This window comes from Budorcas taxicolor, chromosome 18 (assembly GCF_023091745.1).
Source record: "Budorcas taxicolor isolate Tak-1 chromosome 18, Takin1.1, whole genome shotgun sequence".
In the NCBI taxonomy this organism is placed as follows: Eukaryota; Metazoa; Chordata; class Mammalia; order Artiodactyla; family Bovidae; genus Budorcas; species Budorcas taxicolor.
The window spans coordinates 49,206,340-49,232,079 of NC_068927.1; the positions used below are offsets into that span (position 1 = coordinate 49,206,340).

Genomic DNA, 25,740 nt, shown 5'->3' on the forward strand with positions numbered 1-25,740 from the left:
GACAGGAAGGAATGGTGATAATAGCAGGGACCCTGAGCTAGAGGGTATAATCCCCAGTTTACAGATGAAAACTGAGTTGTGGTTTCAGTGACTAGTCCACGGCACAGCAGTGTCTGAACCCAGGCAGGCTGGCTCTCATATTGTGAGCATCTCCATCAGGATGATCAGAGGGCTTTTAGGCAGAGGAAGTTCGACAGAGGCAGCTGGAAAGGGACCCGTGTGTACCGGTCCCTGAGCCCCAGGGAGGCTGCGGGTATCACACACTCAGTCTGGGAACGTCACGGGGAGACGCAGTGGCACCTGCTCGGGGAGGGATTTGTGCAGAGAGACTGGGGCCTCGAGAACATCTGTGTGTTTTCACAGAGCAAAGCGAATTGGGGGTTTCTGACTGAGCGGGAACAAAATGCCATCAGCAAAGCCCATCTGTCAGAGGTGTTTGCATAAGCAAGTCAGGGTTGCTTCGTGGCCACTGTTGTTTTCCAAACCAGCCCAAACGGGGCCTCTGAAGACTGATCCTCTGAACCCTGCCAGGCTGACCCCAGGACACAGCCAAGCTGCTGAGTGCTGCCGGCCTGGACCCCTAGCCTGGCCTGGGACCTGGGGCCCGGCAGAGTATGGGGCTGCCTTCAAGCCCTCATTGAGGGCAAAGCTGAAGACCAGTCACATAAAGTCACAAACCAACAGCCTCTGCTCGAATCCGGCCCACATGCTGCCTTTGTCGGCCCTCCTGGTGATGTGTGTTGTAATACTGTTGAGAGGTGTTCTGTTGACGAGAAATACATGCAAGTAATCCAAACAGTCGCCAGCGGTGTGTAGGGAAAAATAAGGGTCCTTCCCACCCCTTCTTCAAAAACACAGATCCTGGCGATACATAGGCTCCCCGGGTGGCACAGTGGTAAAGAATCCACCTGCCAGTGCAGGAGATGGGGGTTCGATTTCTGGGTCAGGAAGATCCCCTGGAGAAGGAAATGGCAACCCACTCTGGTATGCTTGCCTGGGAAATCCCATGGACAGAGGAGCGTAGTGGGCTACAGTCCATGGGGTCACAAAGAGTCAGACATGACTGAGCATGGGGATACACAGTAGCTCACATTCTTTTGGGGAGGGAGACGAGGGATAAATCAGAGAAATAAGTACTAAGGAAAATACACGAAGCAGGGGAGGGAGGGGACTGGGAGTGGAGGGAAAAGATACCCAATTTCCCTCCCCAGAGGCAATCACCATGAGCAGTTTCTTGAAAATCCTTTTAGAGGTCATCTCTGCATATAAATTTGTTGCTGTGATAGCTGCTGATTTTGTTTTTTCAAACTGGGAGATGTTGCATACAGTTCCAGACTTCCAGTTTGTCTTGAAAAACCCCATGATCAGGCATTCACATTCCTGCAAGGCTCAGTTGCAGGAGCTGAGGCCCATCTGCCTCTTCAGAAGACACTTCTGCTGGCCAGGTCATCACAGCTTCACCTGGCCTCCGTCTCCCTTAACCAGCTCAGCCCTGGGGACTTTCCACTTTCTTGCCCCTTCTCCCCCCCCCTCCTGTGTGCCTCCCTGCAACTTCTTCAGGAATGCTCTCGTGCTCTTGGGGAACCAGGAAGAGGGTCCCCTTTTGCTCCCCACCTCACATCTCTCCCCTCACCTAGTTCTCATTTTCTCAGAGGTTACAGGCTCCCCTCAGGAGTCTTCCCAGGTGGAGCAGTGGTAAAGAACCTGCCAGTCAATGCAGGTTCGATCCCTGGGTTGGGAAGATCCCCTAGAGGAGGGCATGACAACCCACTCTAGTAGTCTTGCCTGGAGAATTCCATGGACAGAGGAGCCTGGCGGACTACAGTCTATGGGGGTCACCAAGAGTCAGACACGACTGGAGCAACTTAGCACACATAGGCTTTCCTCACTGTTTTGCTCCATGAATCTCCTTCATGCTTCCCGCTCGCTCCCTCTCTGCCAGCTAACTCCATACCTCTGGGCAGGAGTTGTGAAATGCTTCTTGCACGTGTATGTGCATGTGCGCACACACACACAGAGTCATACTCTCACACAGGAAGCCTTCGACTTCCTCACTCAGAAAGCATGCACAGTCACCGACCACAGTGGCTGTATCCAGCTCCACATTCTAAAGGACAGAAAAGTTGTGGTCCCCTTGAGTCAGATGCTGACCCAGCATTCTGCTGCCCTGTAGAGAATCAGTTTGGTTGGCAGGAGCAAAGGGCACAGCTGCTGGGCCAAGCAGGAGGTTTTGCCGCAGGCCATGATCCACTTTCCCCTTCCTTCCCCACTGAGGGTTTCATCTTCCAGCAGCTCAAAGTGGAGACAAACGGAAGTGATCCTGCAGAGGACTTTATGTTGCCGGGCAGAAGAAGGATGAATTTCCCTTCCCCAGAGGTCTGCAAGTCAGGATGCATATACACATCAAGTTAGACAGAAGCTCTCTGTTCACTCGTTCGTACGCTAAAAGAGTGAATGAGGGTCCCGGACACTGTTCTGGGAACTGGGGCTACATCAGTGAACAACAGAGACACCCTTGCCATTCTGGAACGGATCATTTAGTGGTGGGGATGGTCAGTAAATAGATAATGAGCAAAGTAATTTCAGCTAGTGGTAACTGCCAAGGAAAAAGAAGAAAGAGTGACAGAGAAAGGCTTTGAGGGTGGTTTTGGAAGGCTTCATTAAAGAGCGAATGTCAAGTGAGGGAACTGGCCTGGTGAAAAACCGAGAAAGGATTCCCCACATATCCTGGATGGAGCTGGATGTGTTAGAAGAATAGACAAGAAGACCAGTGTGATGGGATCTTAGGGCTAGGGAGGGGCATCAGAGAGGCTGGCCAGTCCTGTGGGGCTGGTGACCCAGCAGGAGCAATTTAGATTTTATTCTAATCAATTAGAAGCTACTGGGGAGGTCTCAGTGAAGTAGTGATGGGAATTGATCTACTGGCTCTCATAGTAGAGTAATCATGTAGATTTCCAGAGACAGTCCCTTCGCAAAATCCACCAGTGCTCATGGTGATTCCTCCATCTTTTTCACTTCCTTTCTGGCGGGTGAATGGTCAGGTGCACTGGAAAACAGACAACAGTGCAGCCTCTGCATACAGCCACCAGTAGTCAGGACTCATGGCAGAGGGGCCGCAGGGGAACATGCTTGGACACTACAGAGAATAGCCAGCCAGATCCTGGAAGTGGGAAACTCTGAGACAAGTGACCCTATTCCTTCCAGAAGTAAATATCATCAAGATGGGGAGGGGGAGGTGTAGAGTAGCAGAGACCTGAGAAATATAATCTGCCAGAGCAGAGCAAAGATATTGTTTGGATCCTGATTTGAGCAAACCACCTCTCAAAAGACACTTCTGAGACGATGGGGGCGGTGGGGGAATGTAATTCAGTTGGGGTATTACATCACCTTAAAGAATTCTTATTTATCTAGATGGCTGTGATAAAGGTGAAAGTGAAAAAGTGAAAGTGTTAGTCGCTCAGTCATGTACAACTCTTTTGCAGCCCTATGGACTGTAGCCTGCCAGGCTCCTCTGTCCATGGGATTTCGCAGGCAAGAGTATTGGAGTGGGTAGCCATTCCCTTCTCCAGGGGATCTTCCCGACCCAGGGATCAAACCCAGTTCTGCATTAAAGGCAAATTCTTTAGAAGCCTCTATGATAAAGGTATTGTGTTTTGTTTTGTTTTGTTTTGGAGGCCTTATCACCTAGAGATACAAGCTAAAGTACTTATAGGTGACATGGCCTGATGTCTGGGATTTACTCTAAAATATCCTGTCAAAGGGCTTCCCTGGTGGCTCAGTGGTAAAGAATTCACCTGCCAATGCAGGAGACTCAGGTTCCATCCCTGGGTTGGAAAGATCCTCTGGAAGGAAATGGCAACCCAGCCCAGTATTGTTGACTGGGAAATACCATGGACAGAGGAGCCTGGCGAGGTACAGTCAATGGGGTCGCAAAGAGTCGGACACAGTTGAGCGAGTAAACAAGAGCTGTCCTGTCAAAAACACCGTGGAGTCGGGGAGCAGATGGAAGGAATGAGAAATAGTGGTGTTGAAGCTGGTGTGTGGGGGGCTCATCATGCTCTTCTCTCTGCTTCTGGGTACCTTTGAAAATTTCCATAATAAAAGTTGTTGTTGTTTTTGTTTTAATAAGTCAAGTTGAAAAAAATAAGTCATTCTGTGGCAGCAGTAACCTCACATCTCACTTCTGTCTCTTCTCCCTTTTCAGCATGGCAGGGAAGGCGGCCCTGCAGCCTGCCAGCCTTCACACACAACTGCTGCTCTCTCCGCCCCGCTGACCCACTCAGTCTGGAGGCCCTGGGACAGCGCCTGCCTCGAGAGGTTGTCCAGGCACTGCTGTCCACAGCGATGGTGGAGAATTGGACTCCACAGGCTCACAACCTTCCCATCAGGCTTCAGGGGCCAGCATCCTTCATCCTAGGACTGGTGGCCCTGAACAATGGCTGAGGGCCAGGGGACCCCATAAAGTTAGGCTACAGCTTTCAGGGGCCAGCAGCACTCCAGCGCCCGTGGACTATGACCACCTATCGGCCCATCCCCAGTGATGGTGTGGACCTGGCAGCCGGCTGTGGGGCCAGGGCGGCCGATGTCCTGCCCGGGCCGCACACTGGGGACTACGCTCCCTTGGGATTCTGGGTGCAGAACGGCAGCGTGCCCCAGCCCGTGGGCGAGAGCACGGTCAGCGCCCCCACCCGCCCCAGCCCCACCACCCCTGCCATGCCCAAGATGGGCGTGCGCGCCCGGGTGGCCGACTGGCCGCCCAAGCGGGAGGCCCTGAGAGAACAGAACAACCCCAGCCCCTCCCTGGACGCAGATGGCACGAAGGCCACGAAGGCGGCCCATGCCATGAGGAGCGTACAACAGAACGGAGAGCCCCCCGCCGGTACCCCTACCCCGGCTTCCTCAGGGTCCAAAGCCTTGCACCGACTCGCCAGGAGGCGGTCGAAGGATGTGGAGTTCCAGGATGGGTGGCCCCGGTCCCCCGGCCGGGCCTTCCTCCCGCTGCGGAACCGCAGCAGCAGCGAGATCACCCTCAGCGAGTGCGACGTGGAGGACACGGCGGAGCCCCGCGCGGCCCGCCACACGGGGGCGCTGCCGCTCTTCCGCGAGTACGGAAGCACGTCCTCCATCGACGTGCAGGGCGTGCCCGAGCAGAGCTTCTTCGACATCCTCAACGAGTTCCGCAGTGAGCAGCCTGAGGCCCGGGGCACCCCGAGCCTCACCGAGCTCCTGCGGGCCGATCCCGGTCCCCACGTCTCGGGGGGCGGCGGCGGCGGCGCAGCCAAGGGGGAGGCCCGCAACGGGCAGCCCACCAAGGACAGCCTGCTGCCGCTGCAGCCCCTGAAAGAGAAGGAGAAGACCCGCAAGAAGCCCTCGCGGGGCCTGGGCGGTGGGGACCAGGTGGACTCGTCCATTTTCCGGAAGCTGCGGAGCAGCAGAGCCGAAGGCGAAGCGGCCCGGTGCCCCGGAGAGGCCGAGGACGGCCGGAGCCCCCCGGAGGCCAGCCGGCCGTGGGTCTGCCAGAAGAGCTTCGCCCACTTCGACGTGCAGAGCATGCTGTTCGACCTCAATGAGGCGGCAGCCAACCGGGCGTCCACGGCCCAGCGGCGGAACACGACCACCGGGGCCTCGGCCGCCTCGGCCATGGCGTCCCTGACGGCGTCGCGGGCCCACAGCCTCGGTGGCCTGGACCCCGCCTTCACCAGCACGGAGGACCTGAACTGCAAGGAGAACCTGGAGCAAGACCTGGGCGACGACACCAGCAACGACCTGCTGCTCAGCTGCCCGCACTTCCGCAACGAGATTGGCGGCGAGTGCGAGCGCAACGTGAGCTTCTCGCGGGCGGCCGCTGGCTCCCCAGGCGGAGGCGGGGGCGGCGGCGAGGTCCGCCCTCCGGAGCCCACCCTGAGCGCCTACCGCACCAACGCCAGCATCTCGGTGCTGGAGGTGCCCAAGGAGCAGCAGAGGACGCAGAGTCGCCCGCGGCAGTACAGCATCGAGCACGTGGACCTGGGCGCCCGCTACTATCAGGACTATTTCGTGGGCAGAGGTGACGTGGGGGGCGGACGGGCGGGTGGGGCATTGCTCCTTCATAGTCTGTGTTCGTCCTGCCCTGGCACGGAGGGTGCAGAGAGGGGCTGGGGGACTCAGTGAGCCCCGTCTCATGCCACATGCTTCACACTTTGCGGTGCAAGAGACAATAGACAGGCATTTAGCAAATAAGTGCTGCGTTCAGCTGCGTGTCAGGCACTTTGTAGAGTCAAGGTATACAGTGTTGACCAGCTTAACGCAAAAATTGTGTCTTCTTAGCATACAGTGTTTTAATGGGGTAAGACAAGCAATTATACTAGATAAATATCTAAAGTATATAAGGCGTCATGAGGTGGGAAGTGCGGTGGAGAAAAGTAAAATAGGGAGGCGGGACAGTGTCCAGGTGTTGCGTTTTCAATAAGGAATGGTCAGGGAGGACTTTCTAGGTGGGTCCCTTTTGAGTACTGAGCTCAAGAAGGTGAGGGAGGGAACCTTGCGGGGATTGGAGATGATGTTCCTGGCATGGAAAACAAGTACAAAAGTCCTGGAACATTGGGGGAATAGGATAGAGGCCAGTGTTGCCGGGACAGAGTGCGTGGTGGAGGCTGAAAGGAGACAAAATCACATGGGATTTTGTGAGCCATGGTGAGGACTCCCATTTTTACCTTAAGTGAAATGGAGCCACAGGAAGACTCTGAGCAGGAAAGGGCCTTGATGTGACTCAGGTGTTCACAGCTTCCCTCTGGGGAAGGAAGCTGTAGGGGCAGAGGATCAGGGAGACCCAGGAGGAGTCTACTGCAATAGTCCAGGCAGGAGATGGTGATGGGCAAGTCTAGGATAGGAGCCCAGGAGTGAGGAGAAAGCAGGCAGATTCTGGATCCCCTCAGAAGGTGGAGCTGCTGATGTTTGGAGGGTGTTAACATGGGGATCACACATGGTTAAACTCATTGATGCTGATGAGGCAATCCTCAGAGGCAACAGAGCATAGCGCAAAGACCACAAGTCCAGGCAGCCACAGAGGCCAGGCAGGAGACAATAGAGGGAGGCACACCAGGCAGGGGCTGTGCAGAGGGGAACTCCGGTTCACTATTGTCATCCAGGAAGTGTAGACAAACCCAATGTTGCCATCCTTTCTAATTATCTAGATTCTCCTGAAATTCAGATTTTTTGAATATGGATTCTCCTATGTCAATTCAGAATTGCTTGTAACTGCCAGTAACAGGATTAAACAACATAGATTATTTTTCTCTACATAAAAAAGTCTAGAGATGTGCACCTCAGGGCTAGTATGGTTACTCCTCAGCATCAATGGAATGCCAGCCTTAGTTCATTAGCCTACAAGCCCTTAGAGTGATCTCCTGATGCTCAAGATGGCTGCCTGAGTGCCAGCCGTCACATCCATGTTTCCAGGCAAAGAGAAGGAGGAAAGGATTCAGACAGAATAACAGATTTCCTGTCAAGTCAGCACCCCTCCCCTATCTTTTTATTAAGTCAGCCCCTTTTAAGAGCATTCTCAGAAGTCCTAGCCAACTGCTTCTGTTTGTTGGCCACTCCAGTCTGCAAGGTAAGCTGGGAAATGTTGGTAAGACAGAGCCTCCCTCTTTTCTTCCTCTAAGAGCAGAGGTTTTCTCTTAAGAAGAAGGGAAGAATAGGTAATGAATAGGCAGCTAGTACTCCACAGCTAATTTAAAATTTTTTGTAAAGCAGTGTCCTAGTCAAATGCAACTAATGTCATCCCTCTGGGTCATCCCTCTGTCCAGAGTACAGTCTCTGGCCTCCACCAGTGTTGGACTCAGCCTTGGGCTTGGGATGTATGTTTCATAGCTTATTAGCTACATGACACATTTTACCCCTTGTACTCTGTGTCCTCATGTGAGGAACAGAGATGATTGTAGCAGTATCATGTGTCCAGAAAAAAAGTGACACAGAGATTGGAAATTAAAGGATGAAAAAAGAAGTTCAGACAGTGCTAATCAAGAGAAAGCCAGTGAGGCAACATCAGTATCACACGAAATAGACTTCAAGGCTAACAGCATTTGTTAGAAGAACCGAAAGGACCGTTTCAAGTAGATTTTCTAAAAATTTACCAAGAAACTCTAGTAGTTGTGTACCTGGTAACCTGGTTGAGGGGCATATAAATAAAAAACTAATATGGCTACAGGAGTACATGAACAAATCCACAACCCATGGGAGAAGTTGACAGGGTCTGTCTTTGAAATTTACAAACCTAGTGGCCAGAATTGAGGGGATTTGAAAAAATCTGGTTTTGCATTTATATTATATTAATTTTCTACCTAACCAGCAGAGAACACATATTTCATTTAGCGCACAGAAATACCTACACGGAAGGACTGTGGTAAGGATCAAAGAAGATTGTACATCAAAACACTCAGTTCTTCATCAGGCAGGTAGTAAGTACTTATCACGGAGCTTTAAAAAGAAGCTGTTTTCTTTCAAAAAATAATTTCTTTGTAGCTCTGGAAGCTCAGAAATGTTAGTCATTGGTCAGTGTTTATTGAGTGCCTAGTATATTCTAGGACCTCAAGGGTACTGGGTATGCATTGGTGGAAAACAGAATAGCCCCTGCCAGTGTTTCAGGGATAGATTGATATCTGTGGAGCACATTTATTCTGTTCTCTGACCAGTTGGGGAGATTGTCTAATCCACTGCAGGTGCTGTTCTGATTGGGACCGTTAATTAACGTTATTTGAGCTTTAGATAAGCCTTTAATTCAGCAAGAGCATCTCATGAGACTAGGAATCCTCTTTTAAACATGGAAAGCACTGGAGTGGGAAGAAATTTCTGGCAGTGTATAGATGCCCGCTTCGTGGACTGAAGTTAAGACAGACTGCTGGTGGGCATGCACCAGAAGCAGGAGATACTTGGGTTAGACACCAGGAAGAACTGTTTGCCTGGAAAGGTTGTAAGACAGCAGCTTTTTTTTTTTTTTTTTTTTTTAAAAGCACAGACAGCTGTCATTTCAGAGAGAGAACAAATGAGTTCCTCCATGACTCGTTAAAGGCTCAGTCACCATAAGGAAAAAAAGAGTAGTGCTGAAGTTTCCTACATCTATGGGAGCATGGCTAAATACAGGTGATGCTTAGGGACTTGAGTTGTGGTCCTGTTCTGTGATGAACGTCATGCCCTGCGGGTAGTAATAGCCAACACATCTCACTTGCTCCCTCTGTGCCTGGCTCTGTGCTCCCCACTTACTAACCTATTTAATCCTCACAGTCATGCTGAGATGTGAATCTGTCCTTCCTGATCCCACTCTACTAATGAGAATGCTGTCGAGTGACGTGGGCCACATGTAATGAGTCCAGGGCCCGGATTTCAGCCAAGCAGAAGACACTTTAGTCTACAATCTTTTTTTTTTTTTTTTAAGACTAGAATTGTAACTGCTTCACGAGGGCTAATTGGCGGCTAAGCCGCTGAGCATTTGCAAATACGAGATAATCACAACGAGAGACTAAGTTTATTACAAGGCAGGCACCGCACTAAGCGTTTTTTTATTTGTAGCTTCAGTTCACTCTCACATCACCTCTTATGAATTGCAGGTAGCACTAGGGCCCCCTTTTTCCTAGATGAGAACATGGAGACTCAGGAAACTTCTGTGACTGCAAGAAGGTACAGTAAGGTAGGCTTGACCTCTCATGGTCTCTCCATCTAGTGTGGCTGCGACCAGGCATGAAGTTTGTGTGACCAGGACCCCACAGGGCACACAAGAGCCTTCCCCAACTGTCCCCTCAGCAGGCCTGCCGTGGGACATCACCCCTCCTTCCCAGAGAGCTGGCTCTGAACTTCCTTGCTCTTCCTTCTCAGAACACGCCAATTACTTCGGGGTGGACGAGAAGCTAGGGCCAGTGGCCGTGAGCATCAAGCGAGAGAAGCTGGAGGACCACAAGGACCACGGGCCTCAGTACCAGTACAGGATCATCTTCCGGACCCGAGAGGTAGGTGCAGTCGCTCACGTTCCTGTGACATAACGCCACAGACACTCACATTGCTGAGCCCCTACTCGGTATCTGGTTCTGTGAGCAAGTGCTGCCCCTGCTTCAGCTCCTGTAATCCTTCCCACAGCCTCACAAGAGACATCACGTCAGTCCCCCCATTTTACAGACGAGAAGACTAAGACTCCGAGACATGTATGAATCAGTGGCCAACATTGGAATCCAGTGGGTCTGACCTCAGAGCCCTGGATTCTGATATTTGCAAAAGGTTGAAAGTGGTGAGCATAAAAAATAAAGGAAGAACTGTAGGCGATTCTTTCAGGATCGTGAGGTGTCCTGCAGAGTGGAAAGGCAAATGAAGGCTGCAGGTCTCAGGCAGGGTAGGAACTGGGGACTCTTAGGAGCAGGCACTGCTGTTGATGGGCTCAAAACATCCCAGCCCTGCTCCTTCTATTCAGAATAGAGGAGCCCCTTGTCCCGGCTTGGTCCAAGTCTTCCCCTGGAATAAACGTCAGCTGTGGCTAAGGAACGAGGCCTGTTCAGGGCACCCTGTGTGATTAGGTCTCTTAAGTTTTAAGTGGCAGATAATCTGCTATCTGGGGGTTTTTGTTTGTTTGTTTGTTTTAGTTTGGCTCTCATAGACAGAGGAACCTGCCAGGCTCGTTGGAGCTTGCGAGATCTTTACTTGTGGCATGCGAACTCTTAGTTACAGCATGTGGGATCTGATTCCCTAACCAGGAGTGAAATCCAAGCCCCCAGCATTAGAAGGGCTGAGTCTTAGTCCCAGTTTTTGCCTGCTTTAAGCCAGAAGTAGAAGTCATTGGCCCATGAAACTGCAAGTCCAGGGGTAGGGCTGGCTTCAGGCATAGCTGGATCCAGGCACTCAAATGATGTCACCAGAGCTCTGTCTTCCTGTCTCTTGCACTCAGCTGGCTCTGCCGCTTTTTGCATTGTGGGTTGTCATTCTCTTCTGCAAACAGACCAGCTGCTCGAGTCTTCCACATCTTTATACTTTCTCCTCCACATTCTTGCCTGCTGGAGCTCTGGGAAGAACTCTGATTGGCTCTGCATGGATCACACGCCCGTGCCCCAGGCCAGTCACTGTCATCAGGGATGGTAGAGGAATGCTCCACCCTGGGTCCAGGGCCAGGCAGGGCACTGTGACTGATGGTTCTGTCAGAGCCACCTGGCGGTGCTCGAGAGGCAGTTCCTCAGCAAAAGGAGAGGGAGCTAGGCCAGCACAAACGATGGAGACTTCCAAAAGACCCGAAGGAAGATTTTCCAGAAAACAGGCAATCATCAGCTGGGCTTCCCAGGTGGCGCTAGTGGTAAAGAATGTGCCTGCCAGTGCAGGAGACATGAGAGACGCAGATTCGATCCCTTGAGTCAGAAGGATCCCCGGGAGGAAGGCATGGCAGCCCACTCCAGTATTCTTGCTGGGAGAATCCCATGGACAGAGGGACCTGGCGGGCTGCAGTCCATGGGGTTGCAAAGAGTCAGACATGACTGAAGCGACTTAGCATGCACATCAGCTGGGCAGACCCCCAAAGTTGATCTCCCTCCCCACATGGCATTACCCCATCCCCCTTGCTCCTGGCAGACATGGGGACCAGCAGGCAGCCGCTGCCAGGGAGTTTGGCTGTGGGGCCGGCCAAACCTGGACCTCATCCAGACGGCAGATGCTGCACCGAGGGCCACGGCCCCATCTCCTCACGAAGACCTTCCCGCTGAGGGGGAATGAGAGGACATACAGGCTTTGTGGCAACGCAGGGGAGGCAGCCCCCAAAACTTGGCATCCATCCCGCAGGTGGTCCCCATCCCCCTGTCTCCCTAGCACCACCCCCTGCCCTGCCTTTCTGGCCAGATGAGCGCCAGGGCAGAATGTGAGGTGACAGCTCGCCCTGCGTCAGAGTGTTTGACATATGGGGAGCTGCCAGGTGAGGTGACAGCAGCAATCATATACTAATAAATAATATTGCGGCTGCTGTTACATTGCAGGTTCACTTCACACTGCGTGTCAGGCATTTTCTGTACTTGTTATGTGCATTCGCTCACTTAAATGTCATGACAGTTGTACAGTGAAGGCACTATAATCCTTCTCATTGTAATGATGAAACAGGCACAGTCAGGGTAGGGGATTTGCCCAGCGCACCCTCAGTGGGTGACAGGGCAAGGTGTCAGCTCATGCCCCGGCCACCCCTCGGCTGCCTCGGGTTCCTCTGACTCAGCTCAGGCTGTATGTACATCGGACCCATTCATGAGTTATGACCTCAGTTTCATGCCAGCGTTTTATTGTGTTGTGTTTTTTTTTTTATTTTCATGAAGACAGAACATATAGAATGATTATTTTTTTAATGTACCAGACTTTGCTTTTTTTTGTTTGTTCTTTTGTTTTGATTTTTGGGATTTTTTGGCCATGCTCTGTGGCTTGCAGGATCTTAGTTCTCTGACCACGGGTCGAACCCAGGCCTCAGTAGTGAAAGCACAGAATCCTAACCACTGGACCACCAGGGAATTCCCCCAGAATTGGTTGTGCACACTGAGAGTCGTGGAGATGCTAGGTCAGGGTGTAACATTTTTCTGTGGTTCCTATTCAGTAGGTTTGAAACCGACTTGGTGCCTTTACTGGATTATGCCTACTTCCACACACTTCCCACCCCCAATACCCATAAAAACTAGTCTCTGAGCCACCCCAGGCTGGAAAAGGTCCTTGGAGCTCAGGGACGCAGGTGTGGAATTCTCCCCTTGACAGAGATTTACTCAGCACCACCACCAGCCAGCCCTGCACTGGGCACTGAGGAAACTGCAATAAATACAGCAGAGATGCTCATGCCTGGGGAAGGCAGGCAGTACATAGAGGGCCTAGCGAATTATGCACTGTGGTGTATGCTGACAAGGTGGAACAGAAAGCAAGGAAGAGAGAAGTGTGGGCGTGGTAAGATGTTTCGACCAGATAGTCAAGGGCGGTGTCACTCAGGACATTTGAGTAAAGGGCCTAAAGAAGATGAGAGAAGGAGCCATGGGGACATGTGGAAGAATGTTCCAGGTGAAGGGAACAACCTGCGCAAAAGTCCTGAGGCAGGAAGTGCCTGGTACAGTCACCTAGTGGTCGTGAAACCTTAGACGACTCCTCTCAGAGTTTCCATTCCCTCCGTAGGATCCCTGTCTCTCAGGACTGTGGCGTAGGCTTGGTGAGGTTGCCCATAAAGTGGGCACTGCTGGGCCTGGCACTTGGGGAGGGCCCACAGTTAGCCTTTGGCGGGGGTCTCAGTTTCCCATCCCTTTGTCACATTCCAACCAGCCCTGTTAGTTCTGGCCCAGCGTGAGATTCACAGCCACAGATGGGCCTTTCTCTGACCTCACACATGTGCAGGCCGCATGGGTATTCAGTCCTGGGCCCAGCCCCTCACAGAGCTGCCTGTTGGACACTCAGGCCTGAGGACCTTGTCATCGGGAGGAAGGGGCAGAGGCCAGCAAGGGTTCCATTGCTCCTTCCAAAGGCCCTTCCTGGGACTTCCCTGGCGGTCCAGTGGCGAAGACTCCACACTCCCAATGCAGGGAGCCTGGGTTTGATCCCTGGTCAGGGAACTAGATCCCACATGCCACAACTAAGAGCCAACACAGCCAAATAAATATATATTTTAATTTTAAAAAAACAAGCAAAGGCCCTTCCTGCCGTGGCAGCAGAGGAGTCACATAACCCAAAAGTAGAAAGGACAATAGTCATAGAAGTGGTTAACACTTTTAGCGCATATTCCTGACGTGTGCTGTGCCAAGTGTTTTATATTCATTGACCTTTCACAGCCTCTCAGTAGTCCCTGGATGTGGGTTCCATGGTCCCCATTCCACAGATGAAGATTCTCGAGGCCTAGGCAGATAATCACTTGTCAGGGTCCACAGTGGCAGAGCCAGGACAGGAACCCAGACTGCCTGCGTCTCCAGCCCATGCTCTTAACCTCTAGCCACTCACTCTAGGGCTGAGTTTGAATCCTGGCCCTGTGACCAGACAGCCTGGGGTTCGGTTGAGCTCTGCCACTCACCAGCCTTGTGGCCTTAGGCAGATGGCTTTGCCCCTGGACGCCTCCATTTCTTCATCCATAAGATAGACCTGTACTGTCTGCGTGCTGTCTCCAGGAAAGGCGGGAAGGCTCCCCTGGAGTGGCACACGCGAGCTGGGAGCACACGGCTGCTGGGCAGCGAGTGTCTCTGAGCGGAAGGTGCTGTGATGACGCTGAGGTTGTGGCTGTCGCTCTTTGCCGAGAGGTCAGAGGGCCATGCTGGGGAGTGAAGGTCAAGCTCATGGACAGAGTTCTGTCCTTCTCCTGTCACGCACTTGTGTCTTGGGGGCCAGAGCGAGGGGCCCAGGCTGTTTTCCAAGCCAGCTGGCTGGCCCGCCCCAGATGGCCGCCCCCAGCCACCAGGGAGACAGAGTGGGCCCACGTCTCCCAGCAGATGGGACCGGAGCGTTGGCAGCACCAAGCTTCCCGCCAGGGCGGGAACAGACTGGAGCTGGGCTTCGGTACTGCACACCAGAACGTCAGCCTCACCCGCCCTGAGCCTAGAAAGGACAAGCTCCAGGTCCAGGCCAGGGCAGCCCTGCCCTGAGCCCCTGGCTGGCAGGACACGGGGACTGCCAGCAGCCAGGGGCTCCCTGGCCCAGTGGGTTCCCTTTGGCTCCCAAACATGAGCTTTTGACAGCCTTAGTTTTGTTAGGGTTAGAGGTTTGGATTCTTTTTTGTTATTGAAAAAAGTAACAGTCACTCATTAAGAATTTAAAGAGAATTTAAATGTATACACAGTAAAAAAGGAAGAATCTTGTATTAAGTGCAGAAAACAAGGGTAGTAGTGAAGCTCATTTGGGACCTCACTTGTGTTCAGGGGGTACCTCTCTTGGTGTGATGTTATCTCCAGAACATACTGTTAAGTGAGGGGAAAAAACAAACTGTAGCTTCCTAATAAGGTTAAATTTTCTTTACATTTTTAACAACACATGTGGCTTTGTGTAAATACATTTGTGTACTGTGACAACAGCTAACGTATTGAGTGCTCACTTTGTGCAGATAGATGGTAATAAGCACTGTATAAATTTTTCTTATTGAATTTATTTTTTTGACTGTGCCGGGTCTTCACTGGGGCTTTCAGCCTTTGGTTGTGGTGCACGGGCTCCTCATTGTGATGGCTTCTCTTGTTGCGGTTCCTGGGCTCTAGAGCACAGGCTCAGTAGTTGTGGCACACGGGCTTAGCTGGTCTGAGGCATGTGGGAGCCTCTGGGATCAGAGACTGAACCCCCGTCTCCTGCATCGGCAGGCGAATTCTTTACCTCTGAGCCACCAGGGAAGCCCTTTGTATTGAATCTTTACAACCCTTTTTGGCAGGCGCTGTTATTCCCCATTTTATCGGTAAAAGGCACAGAGAAATTCAGCAGCTTGCCAGAGTCACACAGCTGGAAGAGGGGGAGAGCCAAGATTTGAACCAAGGCAGACCGATTCCCAAGGGACCTCCCGGAAAGAACTCCAGGAGAGTGGACCAGCACGGAGGAAGGCAGGGGTGCATCTGAGTTGGAGGCTGGTGGAGAACAGCCTGCACGGGTGGGAACCTCCTTGCTGGCGTGGCCCTGAGGCCCTTTAACAGCCCAGTGAGATGATGCCAGGTGTCATGAAGGGTGTTGCAGGCCGAGTGATGAGTGTAGATTTTATTGGGAGAGAGATGGACTGCTGTCAGCGCCTTCTGCACAGAGGAGAGACATGATCTGACTCAAGCGGCTGCGGGAAGAATGGATTGGAGTCAGGTGGAGACCAGGGAGACCAGGAGAAGGCTGCTGTCAGTCCAGGTAGGACAGGACCAGGTGGAGGGCGGAGGTGGCTGCACGTTGCAGCCTGCCAGTGCCCTACTTATCATCCCTAGCAGAGAAGTACAATCTGGGAGCTTTTCAACTGGTGGCTTTTGGTCAAGTCTTCAGAGCCAAAAATGTGACGGTAGGCCACCTGTCTCCAGTGCGGAAGAAAACAAGGACTTCTGGTCCACACTGTCTCTTGTCTCCAGCAGAGGGTGCTGTGGGACAGTGTCTGCAGGATTCAAAGGCACTGATCCTGTGGGTCCATGAGTGGAAATTCACAATCCCAGGGCCACCCAGATTGACAGAGCAAAGCATCCATATCATGGCTTTTCATGATCTATTTCAAGACTATCCTGCCTATGATAAGAGAGTTGTTTGTTTATAACTGGGAACTCCCAACCATGAGATCATCTCCTTTCCACGCATGCCTCTTGCCCAGGTCCTGTTTGGCAAGGGCAGGCTGTGTGTTTAGAGGCAATGTTGTGACATGTTCTTTTTGCTGTCTCTCGGCGTCTGTTGACTGAGGGTGAGCGTGTTTTTCCAGTAACGCTGAGCCGCCTCAGTCTCTTAAACTGCAGCCCCACGTGTGTTTCCGGGGCCACAGCAGTCCCCTCGGGGGAGGATTCTTTCCCTGTCCTGCTGTAGACCAGGGAGTCATCTTGCAATGGCACCAGAGCTGCGGTGCCGCGCCCAGGACATGGCGAGCCCGGCGGCCAGCAGCGCTCTGTGAGTGGGAGCCTGAGCTAGAGTCAGTGAGGACGTGCAGCAGGGGCTCTCAGACAGGGCTGCCGTGTGTAAATGGGCACAGCCACTGGGAAAACTGCTTGGCAGTTCCATAAAAGTGAAAATTAACATGCCTGGTGACTCAGCAGTTCCTCTCCTAGGTATAAACCCAGATGCAAATGTGTTCATGTGCTCTGAGAGGTGCTTCTGTGACTGTTCCTAACAACACTCTTCGTAGTTGTCAAACACTGGAAGCAGCTTCCACACTTATCAGCAGTAGGATGGATTAAATCCATCGTGGTAGAGACGGCAGCCTCTTGCAGCAACCTGGTCCCATCTCATAGCTGTGGCATTGTGAGAAAGAGGCCAGATAGAAATGAATCTAAACACATGAAGCTCAGAAGCGGGCAGAAATAAATCATGGTGCGAAGAATTAGGATAGGATCGCTCTTGTTCTTGTTTAGTCACTGCGTGGTCCCTGACTCTGCAGCCCCATGCATGCACTATAGCCTGCCAGACTCCTCTGTCCATGCGATTCTCCAGGCAAGAATGCTGGGTGGGTTGCTGTTTCCTTCTCCAGGGGATCTTCCTGACCCAGGGATCGAACCCGCGTCTGGCACACTGGCAGGTGAAGTCTTTCCCACTGAGCCACTAGGGAAGCCTAGGGTTGCTTTTAGGGAGGTGAAAAGGGACACAAAAGAGTTTTTTGGAGACTGGTAATGTGTTTCTTCATCTGGGTGGTGATTACCTAGATATTCACTCTGTGCTACTTCCTCAAGCTGTACTTACATGTGTGGTGTACTCTTCTGGAGTACATTATATTTCAGAGGAAAAAAATTACTCAAAGAGAAAAATCATGAGCTCTGGAGACGTCACACCTAGGGTGGAATCCTGGTTCAGCCTCTTAGCTGTGGTGACCTTGGATAAGGCACCTAGCATCTTAGAGCTTCAGTTTTCTTATCAGTAAAAGGGAGATAGTAACATTCCCCTCCCCCAACAGACCAACACATATACTAGTAATTACAACTACTATTATGCCTGAATACAGTGCAGTTGAACTGTGCTTTCGTAAATGTGACTTGTTATTGATAGATCTGTTAGAAATTACTTTGTCTGCAAAGTAACAGAAAAGATGACTATAGCTAAAACAAATACGGGTTATTTTAATTATCTAACAGGAAATCTGGAGGTAGGAAGTGGCAGGGACTGACTTCTATGTGATTTTGTTGTTGTCTCATTCCTAATGATCCCAGGGTGGCTGTCGCAGCTCCAGACATCTTATCCTCATACCAGCGTCCTTAGAAAAAAATGAGCAGGTGGAAAGGGGCTTTTTAAACCAGGGAAGAAAATCTTTACCAGGAAAGATAATCTGCCACAGATGTCTTCCCCAAGCTGAATTTCCTTCTCATTTCAAGGCCTGAATCTAGTCATGTGGCCACCTGTAGGAGAAACTTGGAAAGCAGCCTCTGGGGAAGGAGAACGCGATGGCTGTGATTGGCTTGACTAAAGGTTTTGTTTTGTTAAGCAATTTAGACAGTGTGTATTTCATAATTTACTGTTACATTCCATCAGGATATTTGTTATGACAGTCCAGATAAAACATGTATCTTTGGAAAAAAGCTTCAAATGCTTAGTTTCATAACACGTAAATATAATGCACATAACAAAGATATAGCAAGAAACCGCCACCTACCCACCAGGGAAAAGACCCTGGTGCTGGGAAAGGCTGAGGGCAGGAGAAGGGGGCGACAGAGGATGAGATGGTTAGATGGCAACATGGACTCAGTGGACATGAGTTGGAGCAAACTCCAGGAGATGGTGAAAGACAGGGGAGCCTCGGCGTGCTGCAGTCCGTGGGGTCACAGAGTCAGACACGACTGAGTGGCTGAACAACAGCATCAACCCAGAAACTGCCGTGTTCATCATTTCTGGAACACCTCTGTATTGGCCACGATGCTTTCAGCTCTAAGAAAACTTAAGTTTGTAAAGTGCCAGATAGTAACTGTCTTAGGTTCTATGGGGCATATGGTCTTCTTCAGACTATTGAACTCTGCTAATGTAGTGTGCAGGCAGCCACAGGTAAAACAAGTGTTTTTTTTATTAGTATTCTAATAAAACTTGACTTTATGGACACTTGTTTGAATATCATATACTTTTCACATCACACGATGTTAATTTTTCAACCATTTAGAAGTGTAAAACATGGCAGGCAGTGGGCCAGATCCAAATCACTTGTGGAAAAACGGACAACCCGACCAAAGCAAGGCGCTGCAGCAGTGAAGTGAGGGGTGAATGCTGGTAGCCAACCTTTTATTTATTCATTTTGCAGCACAGTTCAAAAAATAAAAATTATAATGATGATAGTATCTAACATGGAGCTCTTCCTGTGTCTCAAACACTTATTCTAAGGACTTCAAAAATACTAACTCATGTACACCTCAAAGCAATCCTAACATATTGTTATTATCACTTCTTTTTTATAGAAAAGGGAACTGAGGCACGGAGAGGTTGAGTGCATGCCTTGTGCTAGAATCTGAGCCTGGGCAGTTGGAGTCACGAGTCCACGCTCTTAACCTCTGTGTCATGTTGCTTCTACTAGAAAGATAGAGATAATGAAGACCATGTAGGATTCTCATATAATTCAGCTGCAGTATAAATTGCAACCTGCTCTGCAGCCTGCTCAATATCAGTTCAGCTCTGCAACCTGCTAAAACAACACTAACATATTTCTTTCTGTAGTATTGTGTTTTCAGCTTTTTAAAAAATTGTTGTTTAGTTGCTAAGTCATACCTGAGTCTTCTGTGATCCCATGGATTGTAGCCCACCAGGCTCCTCTTTGTCCATGGGATTTCCCAGGCAAGAATACTGGAGTGGGTTGCCATTTCCTTTTCCACTAAGTAAAGGTTTTAAAATCTGACTGCACATCAGAATTTCCTGAGAAGTATTAAAAAAGAATAGGTATGTAAATATACAGATATGTAAGTGTGTGTATACTACATACATACATACAAGCCTGGGCCCCACCACCAACCAGCTGAATCAGAGCCATTGGTGGTGATTTTGACAGGAAACCAGTGCTACAGTTCAAGACCCACGACGGTACTGGTGTCTGGGGCAGGCAGGTGTTTTACCTGAGTGTGTGGTAATAGACTTCCCTGGTGGCTCAGACGGTAAAGAATCCGCCTGCGATGCAGGAGACTCGGGTTCGATCCCTGGGTCAGGAAGATCCCCTGGAGAAGGGAATGACTACCAACTCCAGTTTTCTTGCCTGGAGAATTCCATAGACCGAGGAACCTGGTGGTCTGCAGTCCATGGTGTCTCAAAGAGTTGGACGTGAGTGAGCAACGAAGTACACATTAAGTAATGCATGTGCATGTATTACTGTGATAACGACAGTGAAAGTGTCTGTTAGCATGCCGACGTTGTAGTCCCTATTTTATTCACTGTACCTGTTATTACCTGACACAGTCCACCTCCCCACCTGCATATCAGCTCCAGGAAGACAGGGGTCTTTGTTTTTTCACCACGCTAAAGAGGGCACTGGGACAATATTTATTGAACAAACAAAGGCTGTTCCATCCACTGTCCCAACACTCCCTGGGAGCTGAGGTGGAGCGATAGGAAGTCACTTGGTCAAGATCTCACAGCCAAGGGGCAGCAAGTTCAAGTTCTTTCAGACCCAGTGCTTTCCAGCCCCGGAGTCCAAGCTTCTGACCATCACACATGTTGCTGTGAGAACAGAACAGCCTCGTGGGCCCTCTCTCCTTCCTTCCCGCGTCCTGAGAGCCTCATCTCCCCCCCTTCTCCCTGGAGCAGCTCACCACCTTGCGGGGCTCCATCCTGGAGGATGCCACACCCACCGCCATGAAGCACGGGACTGGGCGGGGCCTGCCCCTTCGGGACGCCCTGGAGTACGTCATCCCTGAGCTCAACATCCACTGCCTGCGCCTGGCTCTCAACACTCCCAAGGTGACGGAGCAACTGCTGAAGCTCGACGAGCAAGGGGTAAGCCGGGGCCCGGGATGGGTGGGGGCGCAGGGGCAGCAGCCTGCAGCCCCACTGCCCAGCTCTCTTCCATCTCACTTTTTCTTTTCCTCCAAAGAACAGAAACCCACTCAGGCTAGTTCCAGTTAGAGGAGGAACCTTCTATCAAGTTCTAGGGCTGCCAGGAGCTGGCATGTGACTGCTGGGGCTCCCAAGGGAGATAGTCTAGGACTGAGGCAGCCACTGGGTCCCCATGTGTGTCAGTGTTTCCACTCACTCACTGCATACTGCCTCCCACAGCTCCCAAAGGTGCTATTAGGATGAAAGCCTTGTACCGGCCCCGGCTAGCTGACCCTCAGTCCCAGAAGAGCCTCTCCCGGCCCCACGCTTAGGTCACGTGACTGTCCGTGGTCCAGTGACCAGGGCATCAGGGACACATAAAGCAAACATGGCTACCAGGGCTCGCCCCCCAAGAAGTAACGTCGACCCCACTGAGCCCTCCAGAATGGCCTTTTGCAGAACCCTAGCCAGTTCCAGCCCACCTACTGTGGGAAGCCGGCCAGGGTGGCCGTCTTTCCCTCGAGAGAGCACCACCCTCCACCCTTGTGTAGAAAGCCTGGGCGTGGTTGTGGCGCCCCTTGCGGTGCCCCTCTGGAAACTCGGAGAGGGAGAGGGACGGCCGGGACATGCCCCCACACCTCTTTTCTTCTCTGGCTGCGGCCCTGAACCCCCACATAACCCCAGCAGCCAGGGAGAGCCCCTTCTGTCCTGCGCCCTCCTCCGTCTCTGCCTGGCCTGCCTCCCTGACACCACTCTCGCCTCTGCAGCTCTGCCGGAAGCACAAAGTGGGCATCCTCTACTGCAAGGCCAGCCAGAGCTCAGAGGAGGAGATGTACAACAACGAGGAGGCCGGCCCAGCCTTCGAAGAGTTCCTCTCCCTCATCGGGGAGAAGGTCTGCCTGAAGGGCTTCACCAAGTACGCCGCCCAGCTGGACGTCAAGAGTAAGTGGCCGCAGTGGGTGGCCTGGCGGGGGGAGCACTAACCAGCCCACTTATCCCATGGGCCTGCGGTCCAAAGGCCCAGTGATACCCTGGGGAGGACGCAGGGCAGCGGGCATTCGAGGACTCGGCTGATGACAGTGTGGGTGGTGCAGGCACTCTGGGTAAGAGTGTTGCATGTTCTATTAAAGCCTGAAGATTGTCCTGCTGTGTGTCTCAGCACGTGCGCTCCCAGACACATGCTCTGAGATCCCGAGCACGTGCATGCCTGGGTGGGTCCTGAAGGGGTCACAGCCACAGACACCTGCATGGTGCCCACTGTGCCCGAGGACCCCAGGGAACACAGTGCTCCTGGCCAGTCTCCCAGATCACAGCCAGCTGGAGGTCACCTGGCCCTGGTGCTGGCCAGCCATGGCTTCAGTGACTTCACCTGTCACAGCTTATCCCCTGGGATGTGAGCCCACAAGAACAGACATTCCTTGGTCTGTTCTATTGCTGCTTCCCTCGCACCTGCAAGTAAGTAAAGCTGGGGTCCTAAGGGGCCAAGGCATAGGCCTCCGGGGTGAGTGTGACACCCTGGAGTGAGTCGCAGCGCAGCCTGGGGGTTTCCTGAGACATGGAGCGGAAACCAGCTCCTGGTGTCCTGCCTGGACAGGAAGGAGTGACTCAAGGTGATAGAAGAAAATGTGGGGAACCTGATCTTGTATCGGGCGCAGGCCTGGACAACAGTGTGACCTGAGAGGGGTGAGTTGGAATAAGATAGACAAAGAAGGAACAAGAAGTGTGTTCCAAGAAAAAGAAACAGCACATGGGAAAGCCCTGAGGTCCCAAGGCTTCAGGGAATAAATGGGAAGGATGAACTGAGGGAGGCCAGCAGGGGCCTTACATGTAGGACCTTTACTGCTAAAGATTAGTGATTTGGGTCTCTTTCCTATGAGAATTTTAAAACTCATAAGAGGCATCATTGAATACTATTAAGAAAACATTCTGGAAACTTCCCATGGTTCACTGGCTCTGACTCCACACTTCCAGTGCAGGGGCCCCGGGTTCAATCCCTGATTAGGGAACTAAGATCCCACATGCCAGGTGGCCCAGAAAACAACAAAAAAGAACAGTGCATGGCATGTCCAAAAATTTTTAAAAAAGAAAACACTCTGGAGTCAGATAGTCTGAGTTCCAGTTCAAGCCCCACCACTCACTGCAGTGTGTAAGCCCTGGGGTGAGTCACTCCATCCGTGTGCCTCAGTTTCCCCCTTGGAGTCCACAGTCAGGTGGGTTTCTCCCCGGTCATAACACCCTGCCGTTAGAGAAGAAAGTGTCTTTATACTCGGGATTATCAGTTCCTTCTTCATAGTTTGGCAATCTGTATATGCATCTCTAAGTAATAGAATCTATTTTGCTTGTTTGGGGATATTAAGTGAATGGAATTATACAGTTTGTGCTCCTTTGTGTCTGGCATCTTTCGTTCCACATTGCATTTGTAGGATTTGCCCGTGTGGTGGCCGTGACTCATTCATTTTCATGGCTGTGTATTTTTCCACAGTATGAATTGTTTATCCCTGGGACTGACATATTGAGACTAGTTGTACCCGTATCCTGGGGCACTCATGTATGATTTCTCTAGGCTGTGATCCTAGGAGATAAAGCGCTTGGGTCATCAGTGAAGCCTGTCTTCAGGTTCAGTAACTATTACTAAAGTTTTCCAAAATGATTGTACCAATTTACACACCTCACCAGCCGCATAAAGGGTGCTGGTTGCTCCACCCCCTCACCAGCCCTTGGCACTGTCAGACTTTGAAAGGTTTACCAGTCTGGTGGGTGCTTAATATAAGATTTCCTTTTTATCTTAATTTACTGAAATTTTATTGTTGTTGCTGTTGTTGTTATTGTAGCTGTGTGACATGTGGGATCTTAGTTCCCCAACCAAGGATCAAACCCACATGCCTTGCATTGGAAGGACAGAGTCTTAATTACTGGACCACCAGGCACATCTCTAAATTTTCTGAGCTTTAAAGGGTGAAGTTAAATGAAAACATCAACTTAAAAACTAACACAGATGGCGTGTGGGCCATGGCAGGAGCCCAGAGGTTTTGGAGACGTGGTGCTTAACTGGTGTTTCTGTTTCAGCCGACTCCACGGGAACCCACTCCCTCTACACAACGTACCAGGACTACGAGATCATGTTCCACGTCTCCACCCTGCTCCCGTACACCCCCAACAACAGGCAGCAGGTCAGTGGGGCCCAGGGTGGGGGCTCCAAGTGACTTCTGGTTGATGCCCAGCTGAACCCAAGGCAGCTTCCCTCCCCACAACCTTTGGCTGGCTGCTGGCCCGGCACCGGCTCTCCTCAGGCAGCAGGTGGAGGCCTTCAGCCCTGGAGACCCTCTACCACGGTCTCATCACCTGGGGCTTGGAGACTAGATCAGGTGTCATTCAATGTCACTTTTTTGTTCTGGCTGTTCCTTGGCCACCCTGCTACCCCCAGCAGGGGGTCTCTTGAGGTCATCAGGGGTCCTCTGGGGAAGACCCAAGTGAATCAGTCAACATTATTTTGACTGCAAGTGACAGAGTACAAATCGAATGAGTAAAAGCGAAAAATGAGATTTACCGAGTTATATAATTCCCAAGTATAATTCCAATACTTTGGCCACCTGATACAAAGAGCTAACTCATTGAAAAGACCCTGATTCTGGGAAAGACTGAGGGCAGGAGGAGAAGGGGGTGACAGAGGGTGAGATGGTTGGATGGCATCACTGACTCAGTGGACATGAATTTGAGCAAGCTCCGGGAGATGGTGAAGGACAGGGAAGCCTGGGCATGCTGCAGTCCATGGGGTCGCAAAGAGTCAGACATGACTGAGCGACTGAACAACAGTTGTCAAGTACTGGGAGAGGGCTGGCTTTAGGTATGGCTGGATCCAGGGGCTCAGACAGTGTCAGGAGTTCTTCCCATTTCTCACCCTTGCTTTTATTCTTAGTGGTTGTATTCACAGACCTTCCCAAGGAGTGGCAGCCCTCACCTTACATCCCACCAGCTTAGCTCCCTCAGGAGAAAGAGAGCTCTACCTTGCAAGTGTCCCAGAAATGTTTCCGGGCTGAATCTCATTGCACCACCCACTTGCCAGGCCCAGGGCAGGGATAGAATAGACTGGCCAAACCTGAAGCATGTGCCCACCCCTGAGAGGGCCAGTGGGAGGTGCTTTCCCAAAGGGGATGGACACGGCTGCCTGGAGGAGGAGGAGGTGCTAGGTGGGCACAACAGCTGCTGCGTGCCAGCAGGGCCTCCTCTCCTGGACACGCCATGCATGTCCAGGAGCTGTTTCTATGAACAGAAACCCTACAGGCTTTTGATGGCTTAGGAAGTGTGTGTATTTTTTCCTATTGGTATGGGGTTTCCCAGGTGACTCAGTGGTAAAAAATACACCTGCCAATGCAGGAAATCTGGGTTCGATTCCTGGGTCAGGAAAATGGTCTGGAGTAAGAAGCAGCAGCCCACTCCAGGATTCTTCTGAAGAATCCCATGGACAGGGGAGTTTGGCAGGCTGCAGTCCATGGGGTCACACAGTCGGACACAGCTGAGCACACACACCACACCACCGCTGGTGGCACTGTGCATTCTGCTGACCATTTTTATGGTCAGACGTCGGTGATTTTTAGAAAGTTCACCTAGTAGCTGCTGTAAGAGCATTGCTCTCATTGAGCATGAGCTGGCGTTCTTCGTCTGCCACTTCCTCACTGTGTCATCTCACCTCCCTGGGCCTCGAGTCCCTGCTCTGAAATGGGCAGAACAATAGCACCCATGTCTCAGGGTCATGGGGACAGGACCCTGCGCTTGTGTGTGAAACCAGAGCTCATGGCAGGGCCCAGCACAGGAGTACACGGGAAGCAGCTGAGCGTACTCCTGGAGGCGTGGTGGGGAAAGCTTGGGGTGTGGGGGTCAAGCAGAAGTGGGTTCAAATCACAGCTCCTCCCTGCATGACTCTGGACTGAGGGCAAGACGTTTAACCCCCGTGAACCTAACTTTTCTCATCAACAAAAGGAGGTCAGATGAATTAATCCCTCACAGGACTTGTTGTAAAAATAAAATGAGGTTACAGCTTTCATATGTAGGTGTAAGACGCCTGGTTCAGGGCTGGTCACAATAAATGGGTACTTAAGCAGTTTAGTTTAATCCTGTGTAAAACACACAGAGAGCCAACGGTTCAGCAGTGTGTGTTGTGCC

General features: G+C 51.5%; 1 protein-coding gene across 1 annotated transcript in view; it reads left to right on the top strand.

Annotated features, from left to right (window-relative positions):
* Positions 1-25,740, top strand: part of SIPA1L3 (signal induced proliferation associated 1 like 3) — a 252,106-nt gene that overhangs the window by 142,815 nt on the left and 83,551 nt on the right. Inside the window, exons 3-7 of the mRNA XM_052655519.1 lie at positions 4,205-6,046; positions 9,850-9,980; positions 20,353-20,541; positions 21,348-21,522; positions 23,647-23,750. Coding sequence (XP_052511479.1) covers positions 4,513-6,046; positions 9,850-9,980; positions 20,353-20,541; positions 21,348-21,522; positions 23,647-23,750 — 2,133 coding nt within the window. The 5' untranslated portion in view covers positions 4,205-4,512. The remainder of the gene's footprint in view (positions 1-4,204; positions 6,047-9,849; positions 9,981-20,352; positions 20,542-21,347; positions 21,523-23,646; positions 23,751-25,740) is intronic.